This window comes from Electrophorus electricus, chromosome 7 (genome assembly GCF_041902795.1).
Source record: "Electrophorus electricus isolate QZ-2024a chromosome 7, ASM4190279v1, whole genome shotgun sequence".
Taxonomy (NCBI): Eukaryota; Metazoa; Chordata; class Actinopteri; order Gymnotiformes; family Gymnotidae; genus Electrophorus; species Electrophorus electricus.
Genome location: NC_137503.1, coordinates 13,890,074 through 13,902,494, shown reverse-complemented (window position 1 = coordinate 13,902,494; position 12,421 = coordinate 13,890,074). Strand labels below are relative to the sequence as shown.

At 39.5% G+C, this 12,421-nt stretch overlaps 1 protein-coding gene across 1 annotated transcript; it reads right to left on the bottom strand.

The window, feature by feature from the left end:
* Nucleotides 1–81: 81 nt before the first annotated feature.
* spdef (SAM pointed domain containing ets transcription factor) lies at nt 82–12,174 on the bottom strand. The gene is made up of 6 exons (XM_081718374.1): nt 11,769–12,174; nt 4,633–5,101; nt 3,369–3,566; nt 3,231–3,278; nt 2,555–2,689; nt 82–2,244 (listed from the first exon to the last, which is right to left on the bottom strand). Exons 2-6 carry the CDS (start codon nt 5,090–5,092, stop codon nt 2,066–2,068), a joined length of 1,020 nt encoding a protein of 339 aa, XP_081574500.1. The 5' UTR covers nt 5,093–5,101; nt 11,769–12,174; the 3' UTR covers nt 82–2,065.
* Between the last annotated feature and the right edge of the window lie 247 nt (nt 12,175–12,421).

The window sequence follows — 12,421 nt, the reverse complement described above, 5'->3', positions numbered from 1 at the left end:
TCCTGCTAACCTTTACTCATTGCTAGCAATGTTAGCATTCCTGTATGAAATATTTCTTCAAAATGCTTTGGATGCTCTTTTCTGTTTTGCTTATGCTGAGAACACCAGGATGACCTCTGTATATTTAAGTTCTTGTGATGTAATCTTCTCTTGATGCTGGTGTAGTGACTGTTCAATTATAATCTAAAATAAAACACATCAAATTGAGTGAAACAACTGTCTTCAGTACAGTTTTAATCTGAGTGCCAAATAGGATGACACCAAACAACAATACCTCAAGACCACTAGGGGGCACTGATTAGAGTTGTTTTGGTCTTGGTTACAGTGCTTGCTCTTATGATGTGTCGGCTCTCCTGTTTTATATAGAGCATTGCAGGCACTCCTGCCAGATCCAGTTATTATAGCATGGTGAAAATTTATATGGACCCGGATTAATGATAAAATCACAACTTCCAGAGCCTGAATAGTGAATAAGAACATGAGGAAATGATTTGCTGAACTAAAAGAACCCATGCACAGTTATGCCATAAAACTTACAATAATTACATGTTTTTAACTGTATTATCATATTAATAACACATTATTATCATTGAAAGATCCTCTCAAGACAATAGTAAATAGTAGGAATTAACAAACATTTGTCACAGCTCCTGTTGTTGTTTCTTTTACAGCACTTCACAAGTTCCACACCAGTGTGGATATCATAAAACTTATGAAAATACAAAGCTTGTATTTGTATGTCTCCAATATTCACCTGTAGGAAGGTGTACATCAGTGTATTAACAACATAATGGGAGATACTGCAGCAATCCTGGGAAAACCTTTACCAGGACACATTTAAGATAAGTGATGTATACTTATATTAGAGTAGAAACATAGAGGAAAAATGAAAAGGCAAATAAACTTGCTCCAGTGTCTTGCTAATCATAAAAATGAAAGTTTTGACCAGGAAAGAACTAACATATTCAGAGTTGCTCGTTAATACTTGACCTCTCACCTAATTCTTAACTTGGGAATTGGGTCTTCATCCAGCTCATGCACTAATTCATGACGCATATAAATCCAAGAACATAAATAAGAGAACAATTTCTGCCAAACAGAAAGCACAAGGTGAGAATGAGACTTTCTCTAATGTGAGTGCCTTTGGGGGGAGTTAATAAGTTTGCTGTGTGATTACCATAAAAAAGCACACAAGAGCAGTGCTGGGTGGAGGCCAGGGCTGAACCCAAGTGTGTGTACTGAGCTGGGCACCTGATTGTTGCCGGGGGCGGTGGAGGCTTGCTCAAACACACACCGTGAGCGTTCACGTGGCACAGAATAAGCTGTATGAAGAGTGCATGTGTGTGTGGATGTGAGCATGTATGTTAGGTAAATGTCAGCACACAAACAGTTGGGAGTGTATTCAGAACTGAAACAGTGTATTCAAATCAGGGTTCACATTTATCAAGGGTCTTGGAGTACCAATCAAGGATCAGGACCCCTCTGCCCATACATTGTGCTGATTACGATTGCAAAAGGTAAAAACTGATCAAGTTTCAGCTTCCAAACTTTAAGAAATGAAGATAATGGACCTAAATCCTTGATTGTAAGTACTAGATAGATAAAGACAGGCAGACCATGCGAATATCCCAACCTTTCTGCAACTACAAATGTATTACTAATGTATTGTTTAACCCTTAAATTTCTAACATAGTTTCTTGTGTTGTATTGAGATAGACACATCCTGAAATATCCCTGTCCCAATTGGAGCAACTTCCTTGCCTTGACACTAATGAATTGACACTAGATTTCTGAATGGAACATCATAAAAATTAGGAAAATTTCAAAAATAAAATAAGCAAACAATCATTGGAGAGCACTAACTCATAAAACTATTTTGAGGCTTCCAGAGCAAATTGTCAGTTAAAAGCAGAAAAAAAACTCCTGACATTTTCTTCAGGAGGGTTGTTATGCAAGTATTTTTAAAGAACACAGTCTTTAATATAGAGTGTTCATCAGGGAGTTAGGGAGTTCATCAGTGCACAAGTCAGTCTGTCATTTGTCTCTTCTTGTATTGTTCATGGACTCATACTGGGTGGACAAACTGATACACCAGTCTCTGAGACACATCTGGCTTGCGGATGATGCCCTTCTTGTAGTACTGCCGGATGGAGCGACTCAACTTGTCGTAATTCATTGCTGGCCGGTTCTTCCTTAGACCCCAGAGTCTTGCTACATGAGCAGAGTCTTCTATTTTGAAGATGCCTTGTAACAAAAAAAGAGGCACATAAGAACCATCCCAACAAACAGGTGGATTGAGCAGTAAACTCTCTATATTAGAGATTCAGCAAGGCTTTCACTATGCAACACTGGGTCTCTAACTGTTGGGCCTGCAGCCACACACCGGCCCTTTAAGGTTGCGTACCTTTAACTGTTGGGCCTGCAGCCACACACCGGCCCTTTAAGGTTGCGTACCTTTAACTGTTGGGCCAGTGGATACATGCCAGCCCTTTAAGGTTGTGTACCTTTAACTGTTCGGCCTGCAGCCACACACCGGCCCTTTAAGGTTGTGTACCTTTCTCTTTGTTGAGCCAGCGGATGCAACGGCCGTAGCTGTGTGGCTTGAGGAGGAGCTCACGGAGGAACTGCCAGAGGTGGATGGGCTGACCAGAGCAGGAGGAGTCTGCTTCTGACCACAGCTCTTGTCCCTCTACCGCATGAGAACACACACACACACACACACACACACACACACACACACACATATTTACACATGCACATAATTAGGCCAAACCCCAATTAACTGATATGAAACACCTTGTTTGATACAAAACAAGCTTGACCTCTGTTTGACAGGATACAGTATGTTCTAATGGTACCTACATTTGATTCAACAGTTCATGCTGCCTTCCAAAAAAAGTGTACAGTGCCAATCTCTAGGACTGGAAAATATTGCTAAAGAGCACTCACCAAACTTGCATACAAGAATTTCTATAAAAGTTGGAATAAATTAATAAATAAATAAGTAGTTTTAAAATGGATAGCCTCATGTTATTCCTCGGCAAAACCATTATCTGGATTTCTTTTTAGGCCACTGCTAAAGTATTATTGTAGTGTTAGGTAACAGCAAAAAGTGCTCCTAGTTTTTTTTCTCTACAGGCCTACTTCTACTAAATGAATAGAAGAAAACTGAATGTCAGACTTTAGCAGTGTTACATTTGTTGCCTTGTATAAATGCGATTGTATTTTACCCGTAACCCTGCTCTCTTCTACTGAACATCTCTCCTTCATCCAGGCAGCTGGGAACACAAAAGAAGGCAAATTATCTCATGAAAATAAACACGAATATGGTTATGCATGCATGGATGTTAAAATGGTGCAAATCTCACCTGATTTCCATATGTCTAGGTGTGCAAAGAGAGTGTCGCCGCACTGTGGTGAGCGGTGCCGAAAGTCATCCTCGGTCAAGGTGCACAGGTCTTTCCCATCAAGGTCCTGGAATGCTTTGCCCACCTGGGGGAGTCGGTACAGATGCTCGGTCCACAGGAGCCACTTCTGAACGTTCCCGCAGCTCCACTCCACTGGGTCTAAAAGATCCAAAGTAGGTGTGACTCACTCACTACTCTATGAATGTTAACCAAGTACATGTCTGGGATGCCAGTCATGTTCTATAACCTGCAGATTAGTAATGTTTGGACAGGGCTTTGTATGTTTTGATGTGCCTTTCACTGGCTCATTCAAGAAGAGTCTGAGTGAAAAGTGCGAACAGGAGGAAAAAGATGTTTACCTAAGGAGGTGCAGCCTGATTGTTTCTAAGGTGCCAATTTTGGTATGGCAAAATTTCAGTTAGAAATGCTTGCAGGCCATAAAAGGTACACCAAATGTATAAATAGTAAGTTTTGATGAGGATCATGTACACTGGGAGGTCTCTTTTTCTTATTATTTTGTGATGGGTTGGATATAAGAAGCATTTCAGACCAGAGTAAAATAGTCAGTATGTAGGAGCAGTTGTAGCAGTTTACTCTTTTAGGCAGGGTTCCTCCCAGGTGCAGGAGAAGGGCTTGGTTGGACAGTGTACACATCTACTCCTAGGTAAATGCCAAAAGACCTCAAGCGAAGCTACTCTGACAAATTTCTCAGGTCATTCGCTAAAACTGCACAAGTGTGAGGATTAAGCAGATCCTGGTACATAAAACGGTGCTTGACGTCAGATGCACACTGTGTCAAAGACCTTTCACAGTTTCTCTTTTTGATGAGTCTCTGAGCCACAAGCAACTTGAACTCCTAAGCCAAATTTGTACTTCTTCTGGCCTAAAAGTACACATCAGTGGATTAAGAATTTTCCGACTGTAATTGCACGACCGTGTTAACATAGTCTGACTCAAACCTCATCCAACATCTTGAGAGTTAACAAAGTCTGATCAAAAAGTATCTCTTTAACAATTTCAATATACATAAACTAAACATATACATAAACATAAACTAGAACTTTTGTGCAATAGATTTTTTTTTTCAATAAGACACAGTGGAGGATATCCAAAATACAATATTGGAGATCATTTATGTGTAGAAAATCCTGCGTTCTGATACAGAGTGGGGCAACTGCATACTTTTGAAACAGAAAATCCATAATGATGTAACCCAATCTCTAACCTGGTGTGATGTTCAGTAGTTTGCAGGCTGTCTCAATGTCCTTCAGTACTTCTCCCACCACCAAGCTCTGCACTTGCTCCAAAGACCTCTCCTCAACCTGGTCATCCAGACTGGGCGACAGTGGCGCAGCCCCTAACCCAGGGCTATCAATAACGGGGCACTGCTCTGGCTCCAGACAAGACTCTGGGCGAGGTCCAGCAGCAACCGAAGTGGAGGAATCTGCAACCCTCACCAGCCAGGCTGCATCCTCCGTGAACAGCATGTCAAAGCAAGACAGGTAGAGTCCCGGGAGTCCCCGCTCAGAAGCATCCGGTCGTGGTTTACTGTCTGCTAGCTCCATAGCCTCCAGTACCCCCTCTTCTCTTTTCAGAAGAGCCAGGGAGTCCTCGGAGAAAGCAGAGCTGGAGCGGGGTGGTTGCAGCAGGGCACTGTCTGGGTGGACCCGCACTGGACTGGCCATGGCCTCCTCCTGAGGAAGGAATGAGATCAGATCCAGGACATAAGTGAATCAAACAAAATTAGACAAGATGCATGGCATGTCATGAAGTTATATCACCTTACCCAACCAGGACATGGACAAATTATTCACAATTAGGCATAACATTGACCTCAATATATAATCTATGCAAGTTGATGGATAATTTATTTTTAGCATAGTTCAAAACATAAAACACATTGTCAATAAAATCACAATACCATTTAAAAAGAATCAATGCTTGTGGCTTGATTTCAGAGTGCTAGGTTTTAATCAGTGCCATTGTGTCCAGTTCCATAGCAAAAGCGAAAAACCTTTCTTAGGAAAATGTGAGTCCTAGTAAGGCTGCTAGTCTCTTTAAGTTGGGGGGACCCATAGGCAGGGGAAGATGGACCAAAGCAAGTCACGGTGCAGCCCGGGAAGGCGAGGTCCAAAACGGATTTGATAGAAGGACTTACTCACGGGTCACTACTACAGAATGCCGGGTGACATCTTGGTAAATCACTGGTTGCCGATACCCACTTTCAAAGGTGCCGTTCCAGGAGTCTCCTGTCTTTGCTGTCAGCATGAGGTTTTAATGAAAGTGAAATGAGATCGAGCTGAGTAGAAGACAGCTCAACAGTGCAGAACGATAACACACAGGAGACTTGGGAATCTTCTCCAGGCAATCTAGAGCATGATGAGCGTATGAGGCAAAAATAGTTTGAAGTTCCAGTGTAGTAGGCATTGATTCATTCATTATGAGGGGGATATTATTAAATTGTTGCAGTTAATCTATGTTAAATGCAAAATATGTAATCTCAGCAGGTTGATGGAGCAAAAGTGCATGGTATACCCCCCCAAAAAAAATATTAGTCCAATATTTCTAAGCTTCAGTGACTACAAAAATTTTACTTAGTTCCACCATTGTTTTTAAAGGTATGATGTGTTAAAAAAAAAAAAAAAAAAAAAAAAAAAAAAAAGTATTTAGGAGTAGCCAAGGCATGATTGCTGTGGGACATTTTGCTTCTTTATTTTTGCACTGGAGCTATGAGGCTAAGGTAGCTACCAAGAAAATCTAGCATACCTGAAAACTTTTCTAGAAGTATATGGCCAGACATTCATGCATTTGCCTGAAATCACATTCTGTTCACAGACACTTGCTGATACAGTTAGTACACTATATCTTACTATAAAAATTGAAAAAAATGAATTGGGAACAGTCATCTTGGACAGCTAGAATTAATCTCTTCCTAAAATGAGTATATGGACTTGCTATTTTGCTAAATCATTTACTTCAAAAGGAAATTATGTACTACAAAAATGTTGTTTGAAACAAGTATATGAAGATTTTGGCATGTATTAATAAAAAATTATTTGGGTCAGATAAACGTCTGATAGACTTCAAAATTTGTTAGGAATATTTCTCCAGCGTAAAAACAAAGAAGCAAACATGTCTTGGCTGATTTGTTACATTTGTCGTAAATGAAGAATTGTGCAAATCTGAGTTTTAGCCAGAAACATTCCTGTGTGTGTGTGTGTGTGGGGTGTGTGTGTGTGTGGTGGACATATGTCTGTGCTTCAGTTATGGCAGTCATGTGTAACTTGTCTTCCGGCGAACTGAATGAAGCACAGATGGAGAATGAGAACTTGAGTGGCTGTCATAGACTGCTATCAATGGTCTCCTATGTCTGCACGTGAATTCCTCGCATGCCACATGCTCAGTGATACACCTTACATTTGTTTGGAAATAGTGACACTCAAATTCATAAAATCTCTTAATGGCTCCACACCCAGTGATATCAGAGGAAATTAGGCAATGTTAAAGTAATAACAAGCTGTCAGTGCATGTTTGAGCATTCAGTGATATTGCTGTGGTTACATTAAAGATTTAAAAGAATGGAAGGGGTGAGAGTTCAGGCCATTTTTCTCCCGCTTCTCTGCATCCCTGTGATAACACAAATGCTAGGCTTTGGTAGGGGCTTTGAAGCTGCCCTCTGGTTAACCCTAAAGGAAATGAAGTTATCCTCCTTTAAAGAATCCCTCCCCTCATCTCCTAACCCCACTCTAGCTCTCAACCCCCTCCTGCTGCTCCTACATTCCCTCCTTTCATCCCTCTCTCCTCCCTGGAAAAGACAGGCTGCATCTTTTTCCTTCATCTACGGTCAGCTTAGACAACACTCAGCAGCCTGGGTAGCAACAGCTTGCAGTAAGCCCATTACCCTGGTGCATTTGGGTGTATTGACTCAGCCCAGCAAAGAAGAAGATGCAAACACACTCCCTGGGCAAGGGATTAGAGTCCATGACTGATCCTCAAATGAGTTTGGTTAAAGACTTGAAAATTCATTTCAGGGGAATTAGGAGTTGCTCCATTTGCCAGGTCAGTGGTGCTCATTGTTACTGAGAGGAGGAACGTTTATAGATTTGGATAACAGTATAGATTTAGAACCTGAGCCTTTCTATATCTTTCTCTGTGCTTGATCTGCTCTGATTGCTTAATCTATTTGTTGGAGGATACTTCCTTGAAAGATAAACTAAAGAAGGTTTTGAAAACATGCCAAGCTTGGATCATCTATTTTGTCTGAATCTGGTATAATTCAAGTGTTTTTGATTACAATTTTGTTGGACATAAATTTATTACACTTTAATAAATGTATTACACTGAAACAACATCTCAACACAATATAGGGGAGAGTGGGGTAAGATGAGCCATTTTTTACTTAAGTTGACCTATTGCCAAGGGAATATGAGACAGAAATAAACTTACTGAGACAGAAATAAACTTACAGAAATAAACAACACAAGTTCAAGATGTGAGCCACGAAAAAGTGGTCTTGTGGCTCAACTTGTCCCATGTTAGGAGTAAACTGATCCACCTGATAGTGTAAGTTGAGCCATCATAGAAAACAATTACTAACTATTGAATTAATGAGATTTTAAAGTAGAATTCCAAATATTGCTTTTTAATAATTAAATTCCTTATGGTAATGATAGTGCCAGTGTTCATGAAATACATTTAAATTACTAATTTGTCCAGAGTTCTGAAAGCTGATGATGGTTTACCAAGTCTTCAGGTTTAAGACATAGATGTGGCAGTTCTAAATGAAACTTTGAGGAACATCCAGATTGTTTTTCACTTTCAGTGTTGAGCATATGATGTTTTAACCCAATTTCTTTTTACAAAAAAAAAAAAATTGTAACAATTTTTTTACAAAGAAATTAGGCCTACTTCTTTATGACAGCAATGAATCATAGAAAATTATAGACATTATTCAACATTCCATGTGTGTAGGTTGCAGGGAACTATGAAGTGTTGCTCCCCAGGGATGTGGAGCTTCTGTCTGTTTTTCTGTAATGAGCTATGTGACATGTTAGCTGTTCAGCTACAACACCTACAATATATAATGTCAATTTTTTTATTGTTAGGATGCAACACCAATTTAAATACAAAATATGTGACTTTACCTCATGTATACATCAGGGGGTCAGATGGAGCACTTGTTCAACTTACCCCCAAGGCTCTGGCTCAGTTTACCACACAGCCACCATTTTGGGAAAAGTGCTTAGTCTAGCCTCCCACAGCTACACTTCTGTACAAGTTTTACTTGAGAGAAGTTATGTTTGATGTGAGATCAGATTATACCTGATATGCCAAAAAAGCTTTGAGACCTACCATCCACATCGTTCTTCTTTCCATAGAAAGCCGGAAATGGAGAATACAAATAAATCTAGGGCCATATGACAAAAATTGGTAGTGGGTCAATTTACCCACTGGCTCATCTTACCCCCTTCTCCCCTACTAACTGAAAATTTGAATACCTGTTAGCTGATACAGTAATCTATTGTTCTCATCTTGAAAAAAACTATTAGAAGGTACAGATAAAAATGGAAGATTAGAAGAGTTTCTGTACTGTGCCCTACCCATTCCTATTCATTTTTCTACAGAAGCGTTTTGCTTGTTTGGATTAGGACATGGTGAATGTACACAAGATAATCTGCCATCTGTACACTACATCCTCTTGGGGATTCTAAAGTGCCATTGTCACTTCTGTAAATTTCCTTATGGGAAACACTGGCAAGCAAACTCAAATAGAACAATATAAAACAACAGTCGTTGTTTAATTTGAACTACTTCCAATACAACAATCATTATGCATAAATTATCATGACTCTTACAAGGAAAGACTCCTCTGTAACCTATTAAAGGCTGCAAGGAAAGACTCATCAGAAGCTTATTAAATATAATGTTGCATCAATATAGAATTCCAAGAGCTCACTTACTGGAAGACATACTGTGACATCTGCTCAGCAAGAGAACTGTTCACATCATCAGGGCATAAAATGCTTTTTTATGATTAGGCATGAGATTACAGTTTTGCCATCTGACTGTATCTCAGAAAGATGATATACCACAGTTGTGGATTGTTTTTTTCTGAGAGTTGGTCAGGTATGATAGATATCCGAGAAAGATTACAGCAATCAAAAGTGATAGAGGATTGACTAATGATACTATTGTTGCTGCTGCAATGTCCTATAAACTTACTACAGTCTAGATTCCTCATTCTATATGAGCTCTAATAAAGAGAGTGAGCTCTGATAAGTAAATTTGCAGGTTATTCCTTGCATCCAGGGGGTGTTATTTAACATTAACTTTTCATCTTTCAATGAATTTATGCCATGCAGAGGAAAAAATGCTGCAAGAAAACACTGTTGTGTCCACAGATCATTGGATTATTATTATTATTGGATTATTGATCTGTTAATTTTCAAGTTTCTATTTCTGTAAACATATCAATAAATAATATTAAACGATATATAAAAATGTGAAAAAAAGACATGCTTCTAAAGTATCAGGGGTGAGATGGCAGGTTGTAGTGGCAAAACATGTATGAGTGAAGGTGCTTTAACTAACTGCCACTGTGCCACAGTGCCTGAGGAGGCTGCTTTGGGTAGCAGCTTTAAGAACTTTAACCTCAAGGTCAAGCTAAAGACCCCCAAAGAGCTTTTCTGTAAGAAGATTTGTAAAGATTTCTGTAAGATTGAATATTGCAGCCAATTTTCTTACAACCCTATAATCAACCCATTACTGGTTAATATGCTTTACAATTCATGGATCATTTCATCACAAACAAATCCACCCATATATTTGTCCAAAAACTTGCATGGTATGCTGACATTCAAACGACCACATTACCAATAAGTCATCAAGTTAATAACAACACTGGGTTATGAATCACTTTTTCTGCCTGTGAATTCAAATATGAATACTCTTTGTGACTTTTGAGACTTGGGACTGTTGTTTTATTTTCTTTGCAGTTTTTTTGTTTTTTCAAATTTAATTTACTTTTTTGCCTCTTCTTCAGGGGCAGGTGTGACACCACTTTAGCAGGTTAAATTTTAGGATTATCTGTTTATAGAATGTATAAAAATGATCTTTTAATTGTGTTTTATTACATAATTATTAGACTGGTAAACTGGCTGAATACACATTGATTTATACATCTGCCCACTAAGTGAGTCTTAAAACATGATTTAGTTCAAGGCATTATTTAAACATTAGTTAAGAACAGCTGTAAATTTATAACATTATTTAATACTATTATGTTTATCGTTTATTAAGTGAGGGTGTTAGGTGGAGTACTGACACAATTTTATACAATATTCAAGATTTCTGTGTTCAGTGAAAAAGGTGTAAAGGAATTTAAAAGCATTTTGAAATCTAGGCAAATACTTTTGACTACTCCAAATGTTAGTATACAAGTAAATACAAGTGAATCAGGCATGAAAATCTCCTCTGTTCCACCAAGCTGTGAAATATTTATGTCATGTAAATTGGCAAAACATAAAAGCGCAAGCTTTATTTGTATTAAACGTATGAACTTTTTCTTTAATTGCACTGAAATTCAACTTCTAATCTTGGAATTTGTATTGTGCTGGTATTGTTCACATATTATAACCTGTAGACATTTACATCTAAGATGCTGTAAAGAGGGCTTGACTGTCCTATTTAACCTGAATTCACCCTACTTGAAAAAGGCCTTACAATGTCTTTTTTTGCCTAAGTTGAGGGTTACTGAAATTCACGTGTGCCTTTGGGAATTCAGATGTTTCAATTCCAGTTTGTCTGCCTATGCTTGTACGGCAGCCAAGCAAAGTGACTTGTGCTTTCCTCTAGGGGAGAACTCATGGTTGACACTAGCAGCACACTGGCATGCTGCCAGGACACAACATCAAAAAAAGCCAGTTAGCAGCTTCACAAAAGTTTTTATTTTTATGACTCACCAGTGGTCTGGTGAGTCAACTGGGAAAAGGCTGAACTACGTAAATGTAACTTGCACACAGGTGCACTCCCTGCATCAGGAACGCTTGATCTGAAAACCATATCAGCCCTTATTAATCATCATAAGAACACACAAAAGACAGTGAAGATAAGACTAGGGTTTAGTGTTCTTTTATCTCATGTCAGCCTTTTTCACTGCCTTTATTTTACTCGTACAGTATTTAAATTTCTAGTTTGTTTTGTCATAAAGCTGCAGGGTACATTTGCTTGTGTGCCCTTGTTAGTCTGCACAATCTAAAGGATCTTAATTACAGAACTTGAGAATGACTGTGAAGCAAAAGGACTGTTGCCATGTCATCTCATGTGGCTTCAGATGTTGATCACACTACTACCGAGGCTTACCTGTAAAGGTGTGATGATTGTCCTGGGAGACCCCAGTAGATGTTCTCTCTGTCTCTCGCGACAGCTCCCACTGATATGATGAAGGGACAATGGCCTCTGGTTTCCTCTCCTGTGTCAGACCTCCAGGACACGGGCATTCAGCTTGTCTCTCTTGGGTCTCTAGAAAGATGTGAAGTGTCCTCTAACTGCTTGAAGTCTCTGGGTGATGTCAGGAGAGCAGGCAGCAAGATAGGCTTCATGCACACACTGCTACATTACGAATCTCAGTGACTAACGCTGTTGGTGTCAAGCTGTCTCTGGCTGTGTGTACACTAAACATGTGTGTGTGTGTGTGCGTGTGTTTGTGCGTGTGTGTGTGTGTGTGTGTGTGTGTGTACCTGAGGTGGGTGTGTAGGCAAGCCCTCAAGTTAGAGTTTTGTGTGCAGGAATGCCTGTTCCATTGACTCCATAGCCTGCATTTATAGGGAGGCCTTATTAACCTGAGCAAACACGGTTGCAGAGCCCCGTCCTCTGGCTAAGGCGTTCCAGACCGCAACTTGTCACTGTGGACAACCTCCACGTTGCAAAAGAGAAGAATCAACAGCCTGGAGTAGATTCTTTGAAGATTTACAAATTTCATAAGTTTCATAGTACTCTAAGTTGCTGTCTCTAAA